We start from the raw sequence: 27,565 nt of genomic DNA on the forward strand, positions 1-27,565 counted from the left end.
TCTTCTATATAATATGCATATATTTTTACTTGCAATTGCTCTTCATCTGCATATTCAATTAATTTCGAATTGTTAAATTTTTCATTCCTGTTATTAAGATACGCCCTCTAATGTCTCTAAACTAATTAGAGTACTGATCAGAGTACTGGAGTTTTTTTCTGTCAAAGAATTTTAGAAAAATTTAAAGGAAAATTTTTACGTTAACCATCGTTAACTTAAAATTCTATCGACCATTACACGTCTTTTAATACATTGTTTGTTCCAACGATGAATCATTTGTACCCTAACAATAGTATTGAGCGTTCGTTTTTCTTCATGAAAATTAAAGAAATCATAAAATTTCTTTAGCTCGAACAATTAATTGACATAATAATAAAATACAGAACTGTGTTTATATAATTTACAAAATTCAGAAGCTCATATTGGCCAACCATTTTCTATCCAATTTACCAATTACTACACCCACAAACTTTCCAATAGATCCCAAAAATTATCTGCTCTTTGCTCATAAAATCTCCATACGCTTTTTATCTTTTTCAAACACCTTTACGACATAACTTTACGATGGCGGAAACCAAAAAAAAGGAGGGAAGAGAACCGGGGAAAGGTGGAAAAATCTCGCGACTTTTAATCTTTCCAACCGCGGTATACGCGATTCCATTAAATGTTGCCGCGATCGATGTTCCAGACGGTGCACATACCGGGGCCCGTTTCTCTATCAGTAATTAAAAGGGTGAGAACAGGATAGAATGGAAAATACGACGAAGAGCCGCGAGCCTGGTGGTGAAATATGAAAGCTGCTTGAGCCGAGGCTTTTTCCACCCGCTTATCTGGAGCTTTACGCGCGTTATTCGATTTTCGCTTGTGTGCATTGTTCCCGGCGTAGCAGCGGAAACAAAGCGTTATCTTTAAGCCGAAACAATGTTCCTCTCTCAATCCGCGCATGAAACAACTGGCTGCAGCCATCTGCTCGAATCGCTATCATCGATCACGTGTGTGATGTATGCCCCGATATCGACATCGAATCCCTTTTTAACACAGACGAATGACTGCCGCTCGATGGAACCGTGGAATTTTTTTTTCGAAAGCGAGATCTCGCTACCCGCGACTGTGGTGTTTGCTTGGTCAGCGAACACGGAACCAAGCGTTCGATTTACATCGGCTCTTCTATTGATTCGACACCGCACCGTGACTTTTGCTCCGTTCGAGTCGCTTCTCCTCGCCAATGAGATCCATGAACTTCAGAAAGTTATCGGACCTACGTACATATGGACTGTTTTTCAACTCTTCTGCCAGATCTAGAATCAATAGGTTAGGTGGTTTCGTGCGCGCAAATTCCGTTTGGAAACCGTTGCTTTTCTGTGACTTTCGTGTTAATTTTTTAGAAACGCCAGAGATATAAATCCCTTCGAGCTGTTGAGTCTGAACAATTTTAGGAGATTGATGAGAGTGGACATTGAATGTTTGTAATTTTGGAGAGAAGAGGGCTATTAAGTTGGTTGAATAGTAAGAATTTAAGTGGTCTTTTTAAGGAGTTCCAGTATCTGGTATATGAAACTGGTCGTGGTGATATTTATGAATTTAAATTGTTTATATTTTTTACGAGAAGTTTTTTTCCCACTTGCAAGCAGCCATACTATCAGCAATTATTTTATAGTTTGTTTCTCGAGAATTGAATATTGATCATATATATATGTGTAATGAAATGAAGAAGCGAATAAGAAATGAAGTTAATTAGCTTAGCTTCTAAAAGTCTATTCATAATAAAAATTACGTTGCCAACTCGTTGAATGTGTTAACGAGTCATTCACAGCCCGCTGCTCGTATCACTAGAAAATCATTTGAGAGTATCGTTGCTAAGAAACAAAAGAAAGCTTCCGAAATGCGATTTAAACTGGCAAGTTCCAGCAACTCATTCCCCATTACATGTATACCAGTTCGTTCGCAACAAGCCCTTTAGTAAGAGCACACGGCGGAAACACAAGTAGCAGCAGCAGCAGCAGCAGCAGCTTTTCTCCGTCTGGTGCACGTGTATAAAACCTCGATACAAGGGTGCTAAACTCACCACAAGGGGTGTCTTCGTTCTAAAGTTGGAAACTTATCCCCAACTACCAGCTGCGAGTGGCACACTTGGCCTGGAGTAAGGGAGAGAGAAACTTCGTTGCTTTGATCCATATTTTATTTAGTTCGCGGGCAGAAAAAGGGGCAGGAAGACCAAAGAAGGGAATGGTAACCGCTGGTCGGTAGACGATAGAGTGTTAGTGGCACCGGCAATGGCCGACAGAGGGGCAGCTTAGGGCGAAGTATAACCGTTCTCACACTTTTACGACGCTCCTGGTTAATTTGCTGTGCAATTGCCACGTCCTCGTCCCGCTCTGATCTCACGGTATCCAATTTTTGCGTTCACGCCTCGAGATTCACCCTTTTTATTCCTCGTATCTTTCATGCGTCCCTGATGTCTCATAGAAAAAGTGTAAACGGGATGGCGAGGTATTAAAATCGGTCAGTAGTGAAAGTTTAGGGGTTTCAAAGACTGAGATAAATAATTCGAGACCTTTTTAAGATGGGGTGAGGAGCCTTAAAGAATGAGTGACAAATGTCTTGAGAATGATTCGAATCTTATTAACATTTTTAGCAAATTATTGTCTGGGGTTTGAAACTTATGTAAATACAAGTATATGGAATATATCTATTTTTAAGCAGATTATGTTTGCTTGATCATATTAAATAGATTATATTTTATACATAATAGATATAATTGATGATTACATATAATTATGTCAAGTAGAGTATCATAAAATGAAGGAAAAAATCATGTATATTTAAAGTTGTAACAAAAGTTCCATGTATATGCAAGGTGTCTGTTTTAATGTTTTATACAAATATCCTGACAGAAATTGTTTGATACGGAGAGGGATATTATAAATCATTTTTTTGTGGATTAAATATGCACGTCATCTATTATATTCTGGGAACTCTGATCTTATGACCCATCTAGATGACAATGATAGAAATTAATTTAAAGAAGCATACGGTGTATATGTACATGCAGAATACGAGCAGTTTCTGATCTATCAAATTAGTTATTAACAATTAGTATCTTTACATAATATAAATTAAGTAAATGTCCTGCGATCTACGTCATTGTCTCTTTGCATATAGCGTTCGTTATTTTACGTCGGCTAAGAAGCACTCGTCGTGTATAAGGAGGGAAAGATTAACAGGGTTGAGCTTAAAATTAAATTTATGCTCCTGCGAGTTTCTGTAATATCCCCGGTGGCTCGTGTATCTCCGCATTTGCGCGACTTTGAGTTATCAAAATAAGTACAGGATAAGGAAGAGGTAACTGCTAATTCTCTTCTCTCCCTACTATTTTTAGCCGGATTTGAAGGAAATAAAGTGGAATTTTATAATTGGATATTTAACAAATCGTTACCTCGAGTATGGTAATGTATGTATACTTTGTGAATTGCAATTTGGAAATATTTAGTTAGCTATTCAATTATTTTAGTAATAAAATGTATTAAGTCGTGTGTCATTTGAATATGTAAAAGTTTAGATACGTGTAATACCTTATTTGTATCTTATTAGAAATTTCTATTTCCATTGCTTGTGTTATATAGCTACTAAAAAACGTTTGTTCACAAATACTATTTCTGTACTCATCATTATAAAAATATTCTCATTTTTTTATAACGAGAACACTCAAACAAACATTTCAAAAAATGTTTTCTATTTCTGTAATTAAAAATCGTTTAATTGTAAAAAGAGAGATATAATTCTTTTCCATCGCGTTCTACCTACAGGGAACTAAAACAATTTTAACGAACATAAAACATTAATTTTTTTTTTGTTCAACAAGCTAATTGCAATGGAAGTAGAACATTTATCTTTCCAGTCCAGTTCACTCAACAGGGATGAGTTTTGGTTCATAACCTTTTTTTATTAAACTTTTATTAAATTGTCGAAAAATTGTGCATGATATTTGAGTGGGCATATCGTATTTATATATATCGAATACTATTTTCTATACAGGTACTATTTAATTTGAAAATTCCGTTTTCAATTCTTCCACGTATATGTGTATTACATATAATGATCCTTCTATTAACATGCTTAAAAAACATGGAGTTTTAACTGAAAGTACTAAGTGAAAATAACTTCAAATATAATCTTCATCGAATTGAGAGATAAAATTCCGGGGAAATTAGAAAAGGGATGGGACGACGAACAGAATTTGCGAAAGTCCCCAGTAGCTCTAACCTTCCATACATTATCATGGAAATAGACGTCTTTATTATCGAAAACCGTCAAGTCACCCAACGGTAAGTCCAAGGATAGAAAAAAGATGAAAGGGATATCGGGGAATCGATTTTTTATCTATCGGTGGAAAGGATGAAATGCCATGGAACATTGTGCGATCGTTTAAACCCGCTTTTCCAACAAACACGAACATGAAAGCATAATTTTCCTTTCCTTCTCTTTCACCGAGCTGTGCTGCGTTTATTTGGAGAACTCTTTTGTTATTTCTATCGATCGCCATGTTTGCGAGAAATTCCAGCGTTATTTGCGCAGCAATAATTCTTGTAAAATTTCCAGTCACAAGTACCACGGCGAATCTGGCGAGTAGCTGCGTAACGAAAGGCGAAGTCCATGTTAATTGGATTTAACAGTTATAGTTAGATGCAATCTTGCCCGTAATTTATTAGTAAAATTGTATCAGAAAGCTACGCGAGTTCACGTGATAATTTTAACAATAGGGAAGTGCCTCTATATTCTGTGATTATCCCACATATCGACTTTTAGAAACGAATATAATAGAGCAAAATATATTCTATATTCTATACGACGAATACGTTGCTTTTTCAAATATTTAGAAATAGTTCAAAATTATACTTTCATAAATGTAACAAAGATTTATTTTCGTAGTAGCGCTAGTGGCAATATTGAAATTTAAAATAACAGGGATATTTCCATTGAAAACGTGCAAACTCATGAATTAATCAGTCTTACAGGAAGTAGGACAATTCTAGAAAACCTTTCCTTCAACGTCGATCGAGATATTTTGCGAATGCCATTTCGAGGCATTTGAATTCAATTTTCCAATATTTTCCAATATTTACCGTGAAATAATATTACGGCTTTATGTTTCCATATTTATAGTATTGACCAATGGGTAATGTTATCTATATCGCACATAGCATTGAAGATAATTTTCTCAAGCTGGTATCGGTTTTCGATAAATTCGAGAGATTTGCTTCGAATACGGATGATGAGATATTGAGCGTTTTTGAAAGTAACGGTTTGATAATGCATTCAAGAAATACCTCTTTTGTCGAGGAATCGGAAAATTTATAGATTTGTACATGTATTCGATGCAAATGTTTGACTGTCAGCTTACGCTACCTACGTAAATTTCATCATTCCATAAAATATTTTAAATTCAATTTAGGATAATAATGAAACTACTCGATTATCTATACTGCATCTAAACTTTAGTATTTGTTCAAACTAGATATTTCGATCAAATCTTAATATTTAAACTGTTGTAATGAAACGATTAATATCACTTTAATACTTTAAATGCAAATATTGTAACGATTAATTAAAAAGAAACTGAAATATTATACAAAGATATTTTTATGAATTAAGTTTGAAGATATTTAGTATGTATCCAAAGCCTCTTTAATTTCACCGTAATTCCACTGTCAATAGCTTGACCTCGTATATAATTTTTCCTCTCTCTGTGCTGAACATGGACAGATGACAATATGTTGCGCATGAAAAACGACTCGTAAAAATTGCAGCCCGATCGATTCCTTCTGGTTAATAAATGTGAGGAGAAGTAGTTCACGTGCCCAATTTTGAACTGTCTTTACAGTAAAGTGCTTTCAGAAAATATTAAAATAGTATATTTTCCAGTGCTTCTCCAGACTTTCCTTCAATATCTCTATCTTAATACAATTTATTAAATTTCCACAGAAAGATTCAAATATTTTAATAAAATATGATCGTTAACTCAATCGCTTCTTCCACTTTTAATTTCATAGAGAAAAGAAAATTAAATTTAATCACGGTACAATTCTCCTTATTAGAAAGAATATTTTATTTTCCCGTGATACTTTCGCCGTTCTCTTTCTCTTAATTGAACCTTGTTAATGATCAAATTATTTCCGCTGCCTTTTATCTCACCACGAAACAAAGCTAAATTAACAATTAACGTCGACAGTACAATGATACACTGATATTTCATTTATTTTTTTCAACAATGGGCTAAAGTAAGGTTATTTAAGGCCAGAGTCACGCGAGCAACGTCCGTTTGGTATGACCCCAGTCTAAGTCACATAGAAGATATTTGAGTCAATTTAACAATGATTAAATTTGTCTTGTAAATTATTTTTTCTATTTTCTTATTTATTTTATTAGCTTTTATAAGATACCTTCTTGCTGACTCAAATAATCCCACCACAATATTGTTCGAATTATTTTCTTGTCTTTGATATTTTCTCTTGGTAGACTTTGGACTACACGATATTTTCTCATTCTCCCGTTACCATATTAGAGACCAATGACGTTTTACGATTTAATCGAATTTGATTATTCTGCGTATAGTTGAAGATTGAATTTTAAGATGTTGAAGCTCAGACGTTTCAAACAACCTTACTTTGCTGTATTTGCCTTGTTCGCTGGTTACCCTTGATATTGTAATGACTACGCATTACAAGGAAATGGTCGCCGCCATAATACGGGGACGTTGGTGTTACTACGAGGATTTCCATAAATTTCGTACTTCATCCTTTTCCTTTTTAATTCCCCCTGAATTTTTATCCAGGATGTCACGGTAGCGATGCCTGAATTAGTTAAAGAGCCTATCGGAAAAGTGGCGACAGACCGGAACGAAGGAACTCGGGTAAAATACTCCTCTGGGTATATAAAGCTGTATTAGTAGCTTCCACATACAAGTTCGCGGCGCCGCTGCTCCGGGATTTTTGATCCTCCGGGAATTTACATGTAGTCGCGAACCATTCGCCGAGACAAAGTGAATAAACAATGCAGCGAAATTATCTTCAGCAGTTTGTGATTCTGATTACGTTGATTAATATTGGGGAACGCGGGCCAATTATGGGAACTGCACCAACTATCCCACTGTTTTCTCTTCTGGTTTCAAACAGGAGTGCAAGATTCCATTTCAACTAGTTTCTTCATTGTCGAATTAAACAATTAAATAGAAGAGAACATTGTGTTTTAATTGTATATCTTCTTAATTACTATTTAATTTTTGTTAAGTGCAAGCTTTGAAAAGACTGATAGAATGGAGAAGAAACGGCCAATTGAAAGCCCAATATGCTTTGTTGAGTATGAATTAATATCTTCAAAAAAAGTGAAATAAAATTTCGATCGTGACACAAACATTTTTTAATAGAATATTTCACCTCTTTCCATTTTCATCCATTTTTCTCTCTCTTTTTTTTACTGTTGTCACACACAAACGAAGATATTATATCAAAGGTATGGCGAAATTCGTAGGAGAAAAATGTAATAGCAGTTTAACGGGATACGTCAATTTTTCAATTGCATCATCGTTCTTCGACGCGTCGTTCTGTTTTCCCCCATTTCTTTTTTTGTTTGAAATACCTTTTTTCATCGTTTCATACCTTTGATAGATAGATCTAGCTACGTTCGCCTCTCGATACGAATTCGCCAGTAAAGACAAATCGATTTTGGTCCCGCGTGACTCATGGTTTTACAATAAATATACGCCACGATGGTTGTCGACAGCTGCTCTTATGTCATTATATTCCTTTTTTGATAAAGTCGCTCCGAACGACTTGCTGTTTTCATCTACTGCATAAAATCTAGGATGAAAAATATATTTTCATCTTTTCTTTCTTGACATAGACAAAGGATACGGTGGACAGGGTAAATGAGAAATTTCATAGAACCAATACCATAAATTTACGTGGATATATATGAGTATAGAAATTTTAAATAAAGAGAAAAAATGTGAAATATCAAAGAATTTATAATTACCATTGCTGTGTATTTTAATATTATAATAAGCTTCACTCGCCTGTTTTAAAGATCTATTGATAAGTTTCTTTGAAGCACACAACACATACTTTACTAAAAAGTTAATAAAATTAGTTATCTCTTTTATGCTAGCAAAGTTGTGTTGTGTTCACCTGAGCTCCATTATAATTTAGAAGACAATTGTAATTTCAAAGTACATATTCAATAAATAGGGAATAAAAGCTACTGGAAAGTAGATTTTAATCTCAGACACTTTGTTTATTTTCGAATATATTTGATGATAATCAATGAAAGAAAAATGTAAAAATAATTCCTTCAGTAAAAAATTATAGAAAATTCTACACACTTAAAATTGGAGTTTTTATTGTCAGTAAAGAATTAATGCGTTTTTATGCAACAAGGTTTTGCTTCCTGTGGCAACAATAACATATTATATTATTGTTAATCAGTAATGATTAATTATTAATCATTGAATGTAATTTAGTTTAGCTTATGTGTAATATTACTAGTTAATATGCATACTGTTACGAATGTGCAAGAATTGGGAGACAAAAACAAATTAGTTACAAACTAATTTATGAATTTAATAATTATGAGTAAATAGAATTAATACTGAATTAATATGATTTTGTAATATTATCTCAATTTTATGGAAACAAAATGTTTAGCCTTATTAGATATTTCTACACTCATTTCTACGCTTCAAAGTTCAATTTTATGCATAAAAGTAGCAGAAAGTCGAAGTAGAAGCAGACTTTTTAAACTTTAAAGTGCTTTTTATTTTATCCAGTTTACTAAATTTCGCTAATACCGCTTTGTTCGCAAGAAGTTGAAATGCCAGATTACAGAGACTCGAGATTCTGTAAAAGTATGTCAAACTTGTTAAGATCAAGAGTTATGGAGTTCAAAATTCGTATGTTCAAGAAAATGTTTCTTCCCTAAGTGTTAAGTTCTCTATTTAGTATGTTCTTTGAGGGTCTACATTTGTATAGAATAATATGAGAATATTGTCACTATTTCTTCTAGGTTTTCTATACTTTCTATGTATTTCCATAAGCTTACTTAAACTTGCATGCAAGTGCGTAAAGTTAACAAATTGAAAGCTTAGTTTTTTTTAGTTGTTCTTTAATACCTAATTTATATTATCAATTTATTAATATATAAAAAGAAATTCCATAATAGATACATCAAATTTAATGCAATCTTTTATTACAAAATAATTTTCTAACAAAAATGTTATCTGTCAAAAAAATGAATGAATATCGAAATGGCTTTATTTATTAGATATCTTGCAAAATGTATGTACCTTGTAATTTATAACTGTGAAACTGTTTATGAAAAGTACCTCGAATTCTAAATGGAATAAAACAAATCATTCTCCATTATACAAGTTTCAATGAATTTATCAATGAATTTCATTATGACTGTTTTACAATTCGACTGACAAGCATTCTTTATAGCCAAACAATCCATCTGCTTTATAACAATGTTCAATTTCAAACTTTCCGAAATTAATAAATTTCTGACGGGATTTATTCAGATTTATTTTAGCTTTCAAAAATGCTTTTGGATGAAAATATTTTACTATATAAGCATTGAAATATTATAACAAATTATTACAACATAAATTTGCTTAAATGAATTCACTTTTTGTTAAATTATTACATTTCTTAATTATTACATACCCATGATCATAACAACATTCACTCGATTACTTTTCAGCATTAAATTTCCGTGGCTATCACTAATCGAATATATACACGAATTACTAATTAGTAATTAGTACAAACCGTAGCTATTACCTTTTTTCAAATATTTTTCTGAATGATCATCTTTTCAATTGCCCTGTTTCTAATTTGGATATATACGTCTTGTCTTCGGAAATGTCGTTGTTCGTTCTTCATTCACCGCGTTTTTTACGCACATTAATCGAACAACAGTTAGTCGAGTGTCACTTGTTTCCCTTGCCTAGGTAGACTGGTCCCGCAAAGTTTACTTTGAGTAGATCAGTTGTGTTCAAAGCGAAACCATGCCATAGAAAACCACGACAGGTGTGTAAATTCCGCCTGTTCACATTAGATTTTACATGCAGTTTATATCGCGTTTAAAATTTTAACTGAAATCTACTTCAAGCTTTTTGGCGGTAGCGACACGAATATTACGTTATATAAATGCAGTATAATTAATATATGAATGATATTATAATGTAACGCAGCTCGCGGACGATAACTTCCAATCTATTATCATTATGATGATAAGCATGCACCAATCAGCAACTCATTTTGATAATCCACGCGAATAAAACTCGATTTAACTGCACAAAGACAAACGACATTTGAATTAGATTTTTGAATTTAGTGGATCATTCCTACCTCAATGGTACGGATGGAATAAATAAGGAAACCCCCTTTATATGCATGCAACGTAATAAACATTTAACGTGTCCAAATAATGTAAGGTCAAGCCCGTGCATGAAAGGAACAAAAACACTCTTAATTCTCAGAAATAACAAGAACCTCTCCAGCGGTACGTTGGAAAATCCGTCCGCATTTCGTTTGTCAAAATACCCGAGTGTCCCTGGTGCACGTCGTTTTCTTTGCATCAGCATCGAAATGAAGTACCACGAAGCGTACGAGTAAGAATGACACGTTGGTCCAGAATGACCGGTAACATTTTACTCTAAACACCGGGCAATAAGCCGTAAAGTAAATTTCACGGTACTGAATAGATTGGACGGTCCGCGTAAGCCAGCCAATCCCTGCACATGATGTACATATCCGGGACCGATGAAAAGCCAGAAGCTGTTTCCCGATTGCGTATAACATCAGTCACAGCCGAGATTGCTCCATTAATCGTTGCCTAGCCAGCCGTGATATTATCGTTTCATGATGAGACCACGTCCTAAATAAACGCCAACACGATAGAATAAGCCTGATCGCACGTAGGTGGAAAGCTTGGTGTCTACTTGAGCAACGTGAAAACGGGCCAGAAATGAGAAGATGACGATGGCGATGAGAAAGGAAGGCAATAAGTTACGTAGAAGAAAATCTTCTAAAATTGAATATTCACAGTTTGAAGCTACGTTAAGCTGTACTATGCCAAGTTTAAAGATATTTCTTCCAGTATATATATACACAGAAACGTCTCCACTAAAAGCTAAGTTAATAGCATAACTAAACTAATAGCAGTGTTGTGCTAGCTACGAATGCGGTTTCGTATACGGGGTAAGTGACTTTTAATTTGTGGAACGTATCGTCTTTCATACAGTAAGCTTTGCAAACTAAAAGTTAAAATATCTACTAAACTAATGGTACCTTTCGATATAAGGAGGTCAGTAATTTTTTATAGGGAATATTGAGCTGCATCGATCATTGTATTAAAAAATATATGATTCTATCTAAAAAAGTGAAGTTGATCTTCACATGATGTTTACGCGTCCACCGACAAAAAAACCAATAACATTAACACACGCACCCTTTGAAACCACCCAACTTTTATCTGAAACATTGTCCTATATAATTAATAGTGTCGAACATATTTCAACTTAAACTCTTAGCTGATCCACCCTGTATATGTATCAAAGCAAATATTTTTAAACTCAACGTAGCACGGCTTATCTCAGCTTTTCGATGGATCTTCAGCTTAGCTCTAAGAAATATATCTAGCAATCGTTTCACGCTACATATGACGTAAACAGTATCGGCAAATTCTAAAATTCGCATATTTTGTAACATTTCCACCGATAACAAAGTAAGAGGCGTAGCAATACAACACATAAATCAACACAAAGAATGACTCGTTCTTTAGTTAGCTAAGATATTATCGTTCCATGATAAGACCACGTCCTAAATAAACGCCTGATATGTGGGTGGAAAACTTGGCGCGCGTTTGGATCACGTGAAAACAGGATAGAAAAGAAGAAAGAAGAAGGGTAGAGGAAGAAATATAGTTCGTACTCGAATTCCAACAATGAAAGCTTTCTTAAGAGTATGGCTCCAGGAGAATACCAGCACGACTCGCTGTGACCAATAGAATTCAGTTACCCAAGTTCGGGCGTAGCTGCGAAATTTGAAAGCGGTGCGCACAAAGGAGCCTTGAAAAATACGGCCACCGGCGTGCTTACACCGTGGTGAACGCGAACATCATTGTTTCGTTCTCCGTTCTTCTCATCGCGCCGTTTCTCGAATTTCTCGAATTTCAATGGAACCTTTGACGAACAACCCTGCTCGCTTTCCAGGGGATTCTAACCGGCGCCGAGAGAATACCGATCTGCGAATTCGTTAACTTATCATCGGGAAACCGTCGTTCGTTGATTATTTACGAGAGAAAGAAAGAGAGGGATGGAAAGGGAGAAAGAGAGAAAAAGAGGGAGGGAGAGAAATGGGGGAGAGGAAACTTCGAATAACTTCCGATCTCTATGGTGCAAGTCCGTAAATTGAATTTTTGGTGTACCGTCCCCAGCAGCGAGGTAAAATCACTCGAAGGTTTCCTAGAATCGCGGATTATTCGCGACAGTAACTATTTCCTAAGAAGTATTTGGTCTGAAGACGCTGGCAATTTAATGGTATTATGAATAGTTATAGTTTTGAGGTATGAAATGGAATTTGTTTAGCAAGGTTTAATTGTTTAAACTGTCAGTTCTAGTTTAATAATTACTTTAGTTTCTTGTTCGAGGGTTTCATTCTGGGATATGTATTGTAGTACGCTGGAGTACTGAATTCCACAGATATTCTTGTTTTACCTATTTTTAAGAGATTTTTATTATTTCTGCTTTCTGGTTACTACCTGGGACGAAGACAGTTATCCCGTGGCAGATCTAAAATGATTATTCGAAGTTGGTTTTGTTGACGAAATTATTTCTTTCGACCATTTGAACTCTATTTTTATTTCTCTTTGTGGTTCGATTATCTATTTTAATGCATAGTGTTAATAGGTTTAGGTATGTTATTACAGAGTTGGTATTAATTAGTATCGTTTTCTATTTTATTATGACTTCTAACGTCATCTTTACATTTTAGCAACTAGAAGTTTTGTAAATAATATTGATATAAAATGATGAAGTCGATATTGAGAAATATATTCTGTTTGTCATCTGACGAACACGGGAGTATTTATGGAAAGACTCGATACCTACGTTTTCTTTAAAGTCGTAAAGAGTACATTAGAATTGTACAAATTGTGTGATCTTTTGATAGCGGCATATTGGGGAACGTTTTGCCGGCACAAACAATTGTTTTCAACTTCCATTGAAGAGCTCCTGGTCTATGTTTGCGAAACCCGTGTTCGTGGTTAATCCGAACAGAGCTCAATCCATAAAAACGTACCTGGTACGTCATGCATCCATTGTGTGGAATTTGCAAGCGAACTTTCGAAATTGTACATACGAGTATCGATATACACGAGTTTGACAAGTGAAATGTATTGACAACGTATCAACTTCCGCTCGGAAATGTAATAGCGAAGTACCGCCATTCGTAGAGACGAATTTGGGAAAATAGTTTTTTCTTTCTTTTTTACTTTCACGGTGTTCCGTTTAGTTTTTCACTATCTTTGCTTTGTCGTGTGTAACATAGTTGATTTAAATAATTAAATAATATTAAATGTACCACGAGACAAAATAAAATATATTTTAAAATATTTTCAATTCTGACATATGAAATTACATGTATTAAAACTACATGTTTATTATGGAAATTAAATAGGAAATGAATTTTGGTAACATTATTGATCGACAATGTATCAAATTTTGGAACTGCTTTGTTGCAGTAAATAAGAAACGTAATTGCATTCTTCCACCGTAATTTTCATATAAGATAGAATTCTTTTTTGATGAAGATACGCTATTCTATATTCTAAGCTATTCTAACTATATAATACCATACACAAATTTAACTCATAGCTTCACTCTAACACATAGAACTAAATATAACATAAATTATGTTTCAAGTTTCATCTTAATAATTTCTTTAATGAACACTGTACACAATGAAAGTTTATGAAAAGTATAAACTATTATAGTAATTCAGGAAGTTGTTGAGTACGTAAAAATAATATACATTTTTTCGTCGTTAATACTTCAAGATAATGGATTCCTGAGACAAAGATGAGAGATAACGCAGGACAGTAAAGTTTGCTAATTGGCAACACCTGAATGCAAGTGATTATGGGGAAAGTTTTTCCATTGTGTACTTATAATCTTGTCCTTATTGATTTAAATACAGCTTCGTAAAATACGAATTGCTCTTTAAAGTCGGACTTTCTTCGGAGCAATATGAACTTTATCTTCTCGAATTTCGAGCGAAGAAAACTTCTTCGCTGCTTCAAAGTTTACATTACGCTCGTACCCTTTGTTTCCCGAGCTTTCATTTTTAGCTATTAGCAATTCGCGTTGCCGGTGAAATTATTGACGTACCGTGATATATCGAGTTTCGAGTGAAACATTTGTTTTTAAATAACTTACAATTCTATCGGTGAATGGAAAGATCGAACAGTTACTAAGAATGCATTTCCTCGAACTGCGAAATAAACTCCAAAGTGGGATAATAAGAAATCGATGATCGCTTTGATGTTTGTAATCTTTACAGGAACTCCGCTCAATTAAAAATCGATTCAGATAAAATTGTCAACTTGTTTGTTATTTACTTAAATTACTTGTCCATTATTTAAAATACATGAAACGAGCAAAAAGTGAATTTTTTTTCTTTTTTTTTTTGTTACGAAATCATTTATATCTGAAAGAGTACATCTTCTCACAGTTTGTCAAAGTTAAATGTTTTGTAAGCTTGTTTCATACGCAGCAGAAATAATAAAATAATTTTACATTTGACTATAGTTGATTAGGTTTAGGAAGAAATTAATTGAATTAACAGATACTTGTATTAATAAAACCCTGTAGGAAATTGCCATATTTAAAGAGAAAAGTGCTTGTTATTATATCCTGAAATTGTTTTAGTTCTGTAAGATGCAACGTTAAAGAATTTTTCGATTTGACGTTTCGCTGAATTTGAGAAAATTAACTTCAGCTGTTCGTGACAGCAAAGAATAAATAAAATCTTTGACCAAATGGAATTGGGAAAATGGAACTTTGTTATTTCGAATTTTACACAAAACGACTCCATTTACAATATATACACATAACAGAAAGAATATATACACATGCAGATATACTACGTCAGACCTTCCCTAAAACAATGGAGCTTTTGTACACAGAAATTTGTCAAACAACACACAGTTTAGAAATTACTCAAGCGTGCGAGTTAGACGGCTCATTTTGTCTATAATAAATTTATTTCCTACAAGTACCTAATGAAATCTTTATCATGTCTCATAAACAACTATGTTAATTATTATTTTTATAATATTCTTTGGACTTTTTTCTGAATTTTTCAGTTATTACAAACTTTGGAATCTTTATAAAAAAATAAAAGATTTTATTTATTTAAATATTATAAATGTATTAATGAATATAAATGTATATATTATGAATATAAATGTATTAATATTTTATTCTAATAAATACACTAATCCTTAAACACTATCATAACTCAGAAAAAACATCTGTTTTAAAATAGTTAAGCAATAAAATCAAATAAGACTGGGATAGGATGTTTTATTATTATTCAATACAAAATAGTACATAGTACAATTATTGTTTCCTGCGATTACAAGTAATATTACGATGATAATGTGAAAGGAAAAATTCATACGGTTTGAAATTTCACCTTACGATAGCCTATAAGAACCAAAGTATGTAGGTACACGTACCAATTACTATAGAGCGATTTATTAAGTCATTACAAAATGATCAAATATCTTGCCCTTATAAAGGAATATTATTTGAAGCATTACATAAACTCTACACTGCAAAAAGTATCACGCGAGGTGGTTAACGTGATACTTTGATAAACCTTTCGCGTGTGAAGTAATAAAGATATCAGAACGAAGATAACCGAGAAATGTATGTATATAGATGAGTCTGAGCAAGTTCAATTGCGTGTTGCTAGTACATCGTTATGTCTACTGAAAAAATGATACCGCAAGAAGTTAGTTGTTACTGTGCCATGCAATATTCCTATTTACCAGTTTTTCCTATTTTCGCGGAAAAAAGAGCTACAGTCTGTCTAAGTTACGAGAATTGCTGCATGCAGTTGTCCTCACGGAATATCGTTAAACTTTCGACCGTAGGTTGTCACAATTTCCAACTTTAAATTATCATTTTAACGCCTCGAATATCCGGCGAAAGGAAGCGCAGCGAAACCACTTTTGGTTGGATTTTAATAACCATAGTTTTTGTGTAGGATAATTCGCGAAAATAAAACATGAGATAGTTATGATAAAGATAAATGCAACTAAAAGGGAAAATTTACAAAAAAAAGATCGTTTGTTAACATAGATGTCAATTACTAATCATAATCGGCGACTAACCGTAACTTTAATGTTTTACTTTGATTTTTCTTCACATCTGCACATGTTCAATCATCTACCATTACTTCTTTATTCATATAATTCGCAGTTGAAACTGTTGCAAAGTTATAATATAAAAATAAATAATGAAATCGTAGGTTTCGTTAAAGATATTTAGTAAAGTAGACTTGTTAATAATTTCCATTCTTTATAATTTTTCGAAAGATACTATAATCACTATTTAAAATCATAGTTTACCAATTATAGTTCGATTAAAAGCGTAGTCATTACAATAATTCGGAATTGATATCTAATATGTTCTATTAATAGTAAACAGCACAATCTTCATTAATATAATTAAATCTAATTATTGTAACACAGTTTACGCAACTTCACTCAGTACGTCAGCCTTTTGCTATAATTGTTCATCCACTTTCAAAACCACACTTAACATACCAACTAGTACTCGTTCATTAGCATTCCCCTGGCATAGACCTAATTTAACGTTCCTATAATAGTTTCGCTGACCAAGAGCAATTCCGTGTAAATAGCTTGATCAGTTATTTTAACAAAATAACCGTAGACTCGACTGATTATTTTTACTTATTTGCTTCGTTGATAGTCTGAAATGATTATTATGACTATTGTAATTGTGGTATTCGTAAATTTTTGATTCATGGTTCTGAGCTTTCATTGAAAATATTGGTCTGCTTCATTAGAGACTCTTCATTGAGATAAGGATTCATTTAAATCGTCAAAGGAATTTCGACTGAAAATCTTCGGTAGAGATAAGAAAAATGAGAGAAAGCTCCGACCCATCGGAAACATTCCTTTATCCTCAAGAGCACCTAATTTACCGTTATGATTAATCGTGATCCGATCTTTAACGTTCCTGTTCCATTGTGCCTTTTTCAGGACGGCAATCGAGGAATCTGGAAATATTGGGGCAAATATCGGGTCACCATCACGGCACGCAATATGCATCGATATCGGACAATTACAAGAACAGTGAGTAATTACTAGAAAATTGTTCGATAATTCATAAAGATTTAGAAGAAAATTAGATACGATAATTCGACTGGTATCGGATCTTTTATTTTTACAATTACTGGAAACATGCGAGTGTTTTTGATAATCTTGGTGTTTTTCTTTTGTCGAGACAGAAACGCAATAAGTAACAAAAAAAAGTAGCAGAAATTTTCATTTAAGAGATCATTTCTTCAAACTGAAATCATTCACCTAACTCCAATATTTCGAATACATTAGAAATCGTGCAAAATCGCAGCAACAGTCTTTAAAAACTCAATATTCCTGTTTAAACAAGCAACAAACGTACATGATTTTAGGAGAATGGAAAACAGAGTTTTCGGGCATAGAATTGAAGCTGGCAGTGGTCATTCAGCGCTGACTATAATCCAGCTTGAAATCAGTAGCCGAGAGCCGCGAAATCTCGTGGGATTAGCGTGATAGAGATCGCGTTCTCTCTGTCCGTTTCTCTAATTTTCCATCTCTGTTTCTAGTCGGATGTTGAAAATCAGCCGCTGAGCTTGGTGAACGTTCGCGAGGACGGTAACATTATTGTTGTTACTGTTGTTCTTTCTGTTAAAAGCCGAAATAAAGTAGGAAACTGCCGTGTTTTCGCATTGCGTTAACGACCGCGTTGCTACACAAGACTAGTCCCAGTGAAATGGACCGTTTCACATGGTATTTTTTTGCCTCGCGAATCTCGATTGTAAAATAACATTTCCCGTGTTAGTTCTTTCCTATCCACGACTTCGGTCTTCCCTCCGCTACCGTATTACCTATGTAGTTTGCAAGAGTTTTCGTTTCCCGTGTTTCGGGACGACTGTTTCTAATTGCTTTGCTAGACGCAATCCCGGTGAAAAGTACCGTTTGATGACCGAGGTTTCGAGGCTATAGCCAGTGAAATTTGAACGAAGAAGATTAAAATGATTATTGGCAGACTAGTTGTTAGGATTTGGGACAAAATTGTCGCGTGAAATATGCTTTTTGTATATTCTTGCGAGACGGGGAAAGCAACTTGTAAGCATTTAGAATATTTGAAGATCTTGCAAATACTCGAATGCTTTAATTTTACCTCCGCTATTGTTATTATGTAACATAGAAAAGTATAATTGCGATACTAATACTGTTCTAAATACGATAGTTTTAATAAATTGTTGTTTTCCATAAAATAGAGTTCTGAATTTATTATCTTTAAGTGAAGTCATGAAAATATATCGTGACAATAAGCAACTTCATAATTATGAAACTAAAAGGATGTTAGCTTTGGAATATGATATTCCTGCTCAATTCCGAAAGTTCCGATTTGCATTAATATGATTTCCACTTCGCCAATATACAGGATTGATTTATCGGAAACATTCATCTAATTTAAACATCCTACGTTTATATTTTTAAAAAGGTTCATCCCTTTTTTTGGATAACTTTTCAAGTTATTCTGAGGAATTTGCGAAGTATTAAAATATAGTATTACATTATAATATTTGTGAATGTAATTTATATACTATAAACTATAAATAATCAATATATATATACTTGGATATACACGCGTAATAAGTACACAATGGAACCGATAAACAGTAATATTAAATTATTCTTGGTAATTGGAGATTCTAGCGTTACCTGTTGCTCGTCATCGAACTTTTTATGTAATTCTCTCCGTAAACAGTAATATCGTATTTCCTACACTTCGATACTAAACCCAATGTTCAATAAATTCAATCTTTAGTTATAAGTTCAGGTTATACAAACCTGGTAATTAAATTGACAATATAACTTTCTAACTCGTGTTAGAAAAGTCGTAGCAATCGAAGTTCCTACGAGAAAATTCAATTTTCTGACGTTTTATAAATTGCTATCAGTTATCGGTTCCCGTAATTTCATTGTTGATGCATTGACTCGAGTAATGTATTATCGAGTGTGCAAGCGTCATTATAAAGATTCGATTTATAACCACTATTTTTTTTATGACCAGACAAGATAAAAAACCTTAACGTGTTAGGCTCGTGCAAATATTTGTACGCATTGTGTAAAGAGCTGCGGGAATTACTCGAAATCCCAATATCCTGTAATATAGGTCAGAATTTATTGCGGTTAAATCCCGTAATCAAGGCCTATAATTTGCACGCACGCCGAAAATTTTAATTTACGCGTTGAGTTCGTTCCCGTTTTGTATGTATAAACTGCTTTCGCAGAATAATCGACAATTCCATTGCGTATGTATTCGCAATTTTCGTTATCGAAGGTATTCACTTGTAACATATTTCTCAATTTTTTTCATTAATTTGAACGTTTATTAAAGGCGGCTAAATTATGCCATAGAAGCATATATCACAATTTTCAATTTATTTCAAATAATAAGATTACTATACATATGTATATTAATTTGAAAAACTAACAGACGAACCTTTACGTTTCCTTTTTACGGACAAATAAATTACCATCGTTCTAAACGACATTACTATTATTGTTGCTCGATCTCACCCTGCAGGAATTTAAAACGAACTGAAAATTAACACGGGACTCGTATGCAGACGACATTATCAATCTGTTAAATTTACTGCTGAAAGAAAGATGATAGAGAGGAATACCTTTGTGTCTCAGATATCGACGAACAAAGGAGCATGCAGCTAATTGCAAATATCCAAAAAATGTATCAATACCGGTAATATCGTAGATAACGAATAACAAGAGTGAAGGAAGAATTTCATTCGGCTTACATGTCACGAATTATATACTTTACTTTCGGTATCAAGGATTGTCGTCGTGGTACGAGAGAATTTCATCCAATTTTTCCGCGATTATCGATGGACGACTACCACGAGAATGTTTACGACGGGATATTGAAATGAACGTTGCCTTTCATACCTTATCGGATATATCGCGATACGTCTGGAATTTTGATACGGTTGTGCAGCCTGCTGATTCGATAGCAGTCTGCTACAAAAACTGTGTAACTGATATTTTAAACAAATTCTGTGATACGATCGGAGAAGTAGGAACATAGAGGATCCGAATTCTTGATTACTTGCCCCCTTGAAAGAGGAAGGAATCGTGATTGTGATAGAAGCAATTAGATTTTTATAGTTTTCTTTAATTGATTGCTTACAGTACTATAAACCATTGTAACGGGTTCTCAAAGGTTCAATTAAAATCGCTAGTACAGTTTTAACATTTTCACAGGTAATCGATTACATTCAGTACAGTACATCATTGTAGATGCAAGTCGCTATAAATGAATACAGTGATTCTTTATCATTACCATTAATCTTTTATACTTTACTAGCTCTGATCTCTGGTCGCTGCTACGTATATCGACATTTACGATATAAACATTGTTTCTTGTAATATTTTTACGTCTTGATAAAAACTGAAAGAAACAGAGAGAGTAAGAGCACTACATAAATAAATTTACAAACATTTATAATTTTCTTCTTCTTGAAAAAAAGGAGCCTTAAGTTCCAAAACTTTCAGTAGAAAACATGTCGATTGATCGTATTATAGAAATTTCCGGAATAAATACAATTTTAGATTTTTCAAATTTTAATATCTCTGTATTTTATGTTACCATTTGGCTGAATATTTCTACAAAAGCTAAGTCGGTGCAATTGCGAACGCTAGTTTTAAAGAAATTTCGTCTATGTTTATCTAATTCCGCGCGACTTGTACCAACTTCATACTTTAAAATGATGAGGTAGAATACAGGAGACTGTATTCAGGAAAGGGAACAAGAAAGGTGATTTTCCTTCTCGACAATGCACGGCGTCCTGTCACAAAGGTTACAAAGGGAGCAATTTTTAATCTTGGTTAGGAAGTCTTGCCACACCCGACGTATTCTCTGGAGTTGACTTCAAATAATTTTTACTTATTCCGTCCTTTCCAACGTCACTTACATGTATAACACGTATTTTAGAACGTATTTTAAACTTTCACATGGATATTGCGTAGATGAAATTTTTACTAAAATTCTTCAAGCTATCCTTTAGGAAGTAAAAATTAATATTAAAGTGTGATCTAGTGAGAGAATTTTATTACAATGCTGCATGAAGTAGCTCAAAGTGACTTGTGTTACATAATCTGTCACAAAGCACTGTTCCTCTTTCTCTTTCTTAAAAAATGCAATTGGATTAAATCTATATAATTTATCCTATAATAATTCTGGGAATGACAGAAATATCGGGTCTTTCTTTCGGGGAGAGAGAGAGAGAGAGAGAGAAAGAGAGTTTCAGCGCTTGTTATCCTCAAAACTATCTTTCGTGATTGATAAACATAGAACGAAGTACGATATTGTTCAAAGAATACCATGCATCACCGTAATAGGACAGTGAATGTGTTAAAAAAATGTTTCCATTACAATTTTCATTGCAATTTTCCCTCCACCTGTACCATAATTCTTTCTTTCATTTCATCCCTTATGCCAAGGATCCTATGTTCAAATACCGGCGGAAATATTCGGAAATGTCCCGGGGCCCGTCAGTAATCGTTACGAATTCGAAGAAAGAACCGCAGTTTGAAACAAACAGCGCCGTCAATCATAGTTCCCTACGAAGGCGTGCTCATTTTTCTTCGATTCCTTCTTCCTTTTCCCCGAGAAGAAAAGTTCCTCTGGTTCGCGCCGTTCTTCCACGCTCCATTATTCCGGCCGCATTTTCCTCCGTCCCTCTGCTGGTACGCGGCAAAGGGAACATCTTTCTTTCGTTCTTTCTATTTCCAGGTTTTTCCCGTCGTGAAGCAGCAACGACTAATCAACGGCATTGCTGCACGAGAAATCCCACGATATGACCAATTTCGTTGCTTGGGAGCGTAGAGGGGTTCATATATTCCGTGTTAAGCCGACATTTTCTACCCTCCTGCTTTTCTGATAATGGGCTCTGGCTTGATTCCGCTCTGAATTCCGCGGATACCATTGCTCCACTGCTAGTTACCCGCGACCTCGAACCTCTCACGATTGCCAACACCCCCCGTACGTTTAATGATTTTATTACGACCTCATGTTGTGGAATCCCCTCGCACGATCCGCTATATGATAATTGAATTGTTACGTCAGCTTCTTCCAACCTTATTCCTTAACACACTGTGTTATTGAGACGTGCACTGGCTTGTAGAAGTATTGGAGTACACGCCATAGAAAATTTTTATGAATATGCTATGTGGAAAATGTTGTGGAAATCTTTGTTTGAAGAGCAATATTTTTTTCTAAATTCAACGTCTGGCATCAATAGTCTGGCAAATATTGTTTCTAGTTGAATACTAACCTTCGTTGGTTTATATATATAATATATATAATATATAATATATCAAAATATTTATGTATATAAATTTAAATCTTCTTCCCTTTTCCTCCCTATTTAACATTTAACAAATGGTTGCATACAAAGCAGAAAGTATTGATAGGTACTGCTCTCAAACGGCGAAAATTGAAACGCAGTTATTTGCAAATTAGTGTGTGTCGTACTGGTAAGCAGTGAAAAATATTCATCACGAAGAACAAAGGATCTTGTTTCAAGCGGTGATAATAAAAGGTCAAATATTATAATTAAATTGCAAAAACGAAGGTTCGATTGCAGCGCATATTTTATGCGGTGTATTGATCGAACGCGTAACCCAGATTCCCAACGAGAAAGCGGAAACTTTTGTGGAATTGAATTTTCGAAAAAAAAAAAAATTACAATTAATCCGCGTCAACGGCGCGGCGGAACTCAATTGTACGCTTGCTAGACTTTTAATTAGCACCACGAAAGTACTGAATAATAAAATTTTTGCGGCTCGTTTCCATCCTAATCAGGCGAATTACCTTTATTTTTCCAATAGATTAGCATAATTACGATCTAAACCAAATATCACGTAGCGGTATTCACATTTCTAATTTGTGTGTGTTCTAATTTCTCTCAATGAAAGAATTTATCGCTCATTATCGTTTCTAAATTAGAAATTTCCATAATACTGACTTTATATTATATTATTCTTTTGTTTCTAAATTAATCTTTGCAATACGCGGCTTGTATTATACTATTTCGAAAGAATATTCTTGATTGTACTCAATCAAGATTCTGATTACTTGGACAAGCATAAACTGTTTTTCAGGCGACGCGCGTGACTATCGAAAAAATTCTAATTAACCCTTGTCAACATCACAACCGGATTATACATGTATCTGTTAATTAATAGTCAGCAGTGTTGCAGAGGGATGAATAATGCAATACTTACGACCCGTTAGCGTGTTAATCAACCAACCGTCTGCCGGATATGGTACCAACCGATATGGAAACATTACATGCTTAGATAAGCTTCGAAGTTGACATTATTTGATGAGTTATTCCCTACCCCAACTATAACATGACCGTGAACCGGAGTCACATCTCGAATTGGAGTTCGAGGTTCAAGTCATGTGGTTACTTTAGACGAACGATTTATTAATTATAAAATTTCATTTTTTGGGTCGAATTATTGTTTCGTTAAACTAGAAGTAGTTAAAGTAACATTTCGTCATATAAGATTTTAAAGTTGGCGACGAAACAAGATAATTCATAAATTATTTAGTAACAGTGAATAATAAAAGAAACAAATGTACAATACGATAACACTGATTGCACAACAACATATTGCCTTTTTTAGAATCTGCAAACGAATGAAACAATAGTTCTTGCTGTAACTTATCACTTTCTGACAAGGTTCTTCTTGGACATAGTAAATTTGTAAACTATCTACAGAGTTAATTTAGTTTAAAAACGCAGAATGTCTTCCAACGTATAAACAGCATATAAATCTATTTAATTCTTGCATGATTACATTCTTTGTTGTTTTACATTATCCCAAGTAAACATTTGTTGCATATATTCGTTAAAAACAAATTTCAATATTTACACTAAATTTGCTTACTTTTTGCGAAAAAGAAATTCGAAATATTTGAACAAGTATTGAAATAAAACTGATTTATGTTCGTACATAATAGGACAAAACATTTTACTTCTGTTAACAAGCAGGAAAGAGAACTCAACAAATCTTTCTTTTATTTGTATATAGGCCGATGTATTTTTAGCCGCTTTAGAAAACATTGCGCGGCCAGAAGTGTGCATACCTGAAACGCGGCTGCTTTTGTTCCAACAAAAGCTTTTCAAGTACTTTCACGCCACTTGTAGCAGCAGAATGAACACCAAAACGTTTGACCATGCGCTCTGCTTGTAAAGGTAAAAACACCATCTTCACAATGGAACTGTGATATGTAGTTACCATTATACATATTCATTTAATAAAATTATACATTTTTTAGTTAATATATTTTAATAATATAAAATAATATAAATAATATAAACGTTAATATATTTTTAATTAAAATATACAAAATACAGTTATTGAGATAAAAACGTAATATTCAGTATTTTTCTTCAATGATACGTTTCCTTTCATAAGTATTTTATCATTTATGCACTTTTTCCGAGACGAGAGTATTGTAATTGCAACTTCTATTTATAAATTAGTGTTTAAAGTATTATCTTAATTTAGTACCGTAAGAACATAATATTATGAATGTACTGTTTATTTGCTTAAGGAGGTCGTCCTTTCTTTTTTAAATTCTAGCATGTCCCAAATTTTTGAATGGAAATGTACACTACATCCTTTATAAATGATACAAAGATAAATATGAAGCTAATATCAGAAAATATTTTACTTGAATGAAATTCAAAATGGAGCACGATATTTTCCACGATCCTCTAATAGATAAAAATATAATCTCGCATTATTTAATTTGTTAAGTAACTAATGTTAGACAGTTCCAATTACAATTACTGATAACCGATCAGTCATTAACAGTTACTCTTGGAACTTGGACGAATCGATAGGTCACATCGAAAAACCAATATCCCTTCCAAAAATTGTGCCGCGGTTGTCGATAACCAATCGACGAATCGCGCGCTTCTGTATCGTCCGGAGTGGTTTACGTATTTCCGGGTGGCAAAATAAATAAAATGGGAGCGCAAACAGCGCGCGATAAATCGGGCTCCAACTACGATTGATACTTTATAGACGTGTCAGTTGTGAATATTCGCGCGCCATTTTGAAACTCTCCATGTTAGCCGACAAATGAGTCATTCGGAAGTGATGTTGCTAACGAAATGACGATGGCGAGTACAAACATCAGTTTCTCAAATTCATCTTGAAATTTGCGACTACTTAAATCATCTCCTTGTGATAAATAAATTTATAAAAATATCATTTGTTTTCTGAGATATTGACGTACAATCATGCGCCTACAGCGACTTAACGAAGGTATTTGAACACTTATTGAAGTTTCAAGACTTCGTTTATATTGGTCAAACGTGAGATCAGTTTGAGAATGTATATAAAAATTACAAAAAGTTTCTGCAAAAAAATTCATATATTTAGTGAAAAATTAATACACAGCATGAATAGCCAACTTAAACATACATATAACAAATATTAATCCAGCTGAAAATATTGAGGTTTATTAATATGATGCGTAATTGGCTGTTTAAATACTTTGAGATCTCTGTGAAATATGTACTTGTACCAAATATCTGGTAGTTTCTGTATACATTTTCAGAGTTGTTTTCAACTTTACTAATACAATCATGATAGTCAAGTCTCATAACGATATTAACGAGATTTCACAATGTTTCGTGTACCACATGTAATATATTCATAAAAGGTGTCTGTTAACGTTGATCCATTATACGTGCCATCGTACAGCGCAATCAAAGATGAAGGAAGTGCGTGATAAAGAGATAAGGGACAGAATTAGTCGAAGTGGCGGCGGAGACTATGCTTGAATCTTCAAGTAACCAACACGATCGCGGTAAGTCGCGTTTCGGAGACGAAGTGGCTGGGCGTCGCCATGAATATGAATGAGCCTTTCGGGTGATATTCCAAAGCGCGAAATAAAATAATTTCCACCTTTGCCGGCGCACTTTCCCGTTTCACGTTTTTCCCAAAGCACGTGAGATTAACGGGATACGTAGGAATCCGAATGGAAATAGCTGGACGGAGAGCAAGGATATATCTGATGCTAAAATATTTCTTTTTTATTATTGGAAATTGTTGTTCCTCGACAAACATCAATTGGCGAATTCATAAAATAAGAACGATCCTTATTCGTGTTTAATTTTGAAAGATCGGTAGTTCCATTTAATAAAGTAATAGCGTGATTTTTTTTAAAGTACATGGGAAAGATATTGTAGTGATAATTCAATGCGAAAGTAAATTATTCAATATTCTGCTTATTTTTGAATTAATTTCCACATCAGATAAGATGAAATATTACGTAACCAAATTGGCTGTTCTAAAATTCTATTGAAGCAGAATTAATCTCTTGACTTAACAATGTAGATTATTTATGTAGTAAATGTACGAGAAATGTATTTAATTAATTATGGTAAATATCTCGTGCAACAAGTATATATCATATGTAGTATCGCCTAAGTTTTTAGATATCGTTTGCATTTAGTATGTACTGCTCTTCGAAAATTGTTCAGATCAGCCTAAATTGAATTTGATCCGGGTTAGATTAGTTAGACAAGATCGGTAAGTTACGTCAGTTTGACATGGGTTGGGCTGGTTAGATAACTTTTGATCACTTACACCGGTAAAGTATATTACATCTACTAAATGGTTTAAAACTGACTAGGTCAATTAACATACCTAGAGTTCAAATTAAATTTTCATTTAGTTACATAGTTTACAAACATCTGGAAATTATCATTACATTAAATTAGTTATTAAACAAAATTAGTTCATCGATGAAATATATAAAAGGTGAAGTAGTGCGCGAATTCAGCATTAACGGAAGAAATTTAGATCCTAATGCAACAATGGATTAGCATAATTTTAATATTTAATGCTTCTTGCACGATGTACCGACGCTATTTATTATCTTGGGAAGAATAGAAATTTTATGCATTTTTGTACTTGTAGTAACAAAGCAAGAAAAATGGAATGTCATATTACAATAAAATATAGTGCTCAAAATAACTAGAGGATTTTCTATGTCAAGTTAATTTTTATATCTACTTCTTATATCTGCAAATTGTTGTTAAATAATCGTGTTAAAATCAATCGTTATCACAGTATAATACGAGTAATGCATTAATAT

At 33.7% G+C, this 27,565-nt stretch overlaps 1 protein-coding gene across 8 annotated transcripts in view; it reads left to right on the top strand.

Annotated features, from left to right (window-relative positions):
• The window catches only part of LOC138183592 (neurotrimin), a 361,055-nt gene that overhangs the window by 213,403 nt on the left and 120,087 nt on the right, over positions 1 to 27,565 (top strand). For 7 of the 8 annotated variants that reach the window (XR_011174085.1, XM_069120754.1, XM_069120758.1 and 4 more), the window contains exon 2: positions 17,350 to 17,442. The exons of the other annotated variant lie outside the window; for it this stretch is intronic. Coding sequence is in view for 6 of the 7 variants with exons in the window: in XM_069120754.1 (XP_068976855.1) it covers positions 17,350 to 17,442 (93 nt within the window). In the remaining variant the exon portion in view is untranslated. The remainder of the gene's footprint in view (positions 1 to 17,349; positions 17,443 to 27,565) is intronic. 8 annotated transcript variants of the gene reach the window in all.

This window comes from Bombus flavifrons, chromosome 9 (assembly GCF_040668555.2).
Source record: "Bombus flavifrons isolate JBK064 chromosome 9, iyBomFlav1_principal, whole genome shotgun sequence".
NCBI classification, from domain to species: domain Eukaryota; kingdom Metazoa; phylum Arthropoda; class Insecta; order Hymenoptera; family Apidae; genus Bombus; species Bombus flavifrons.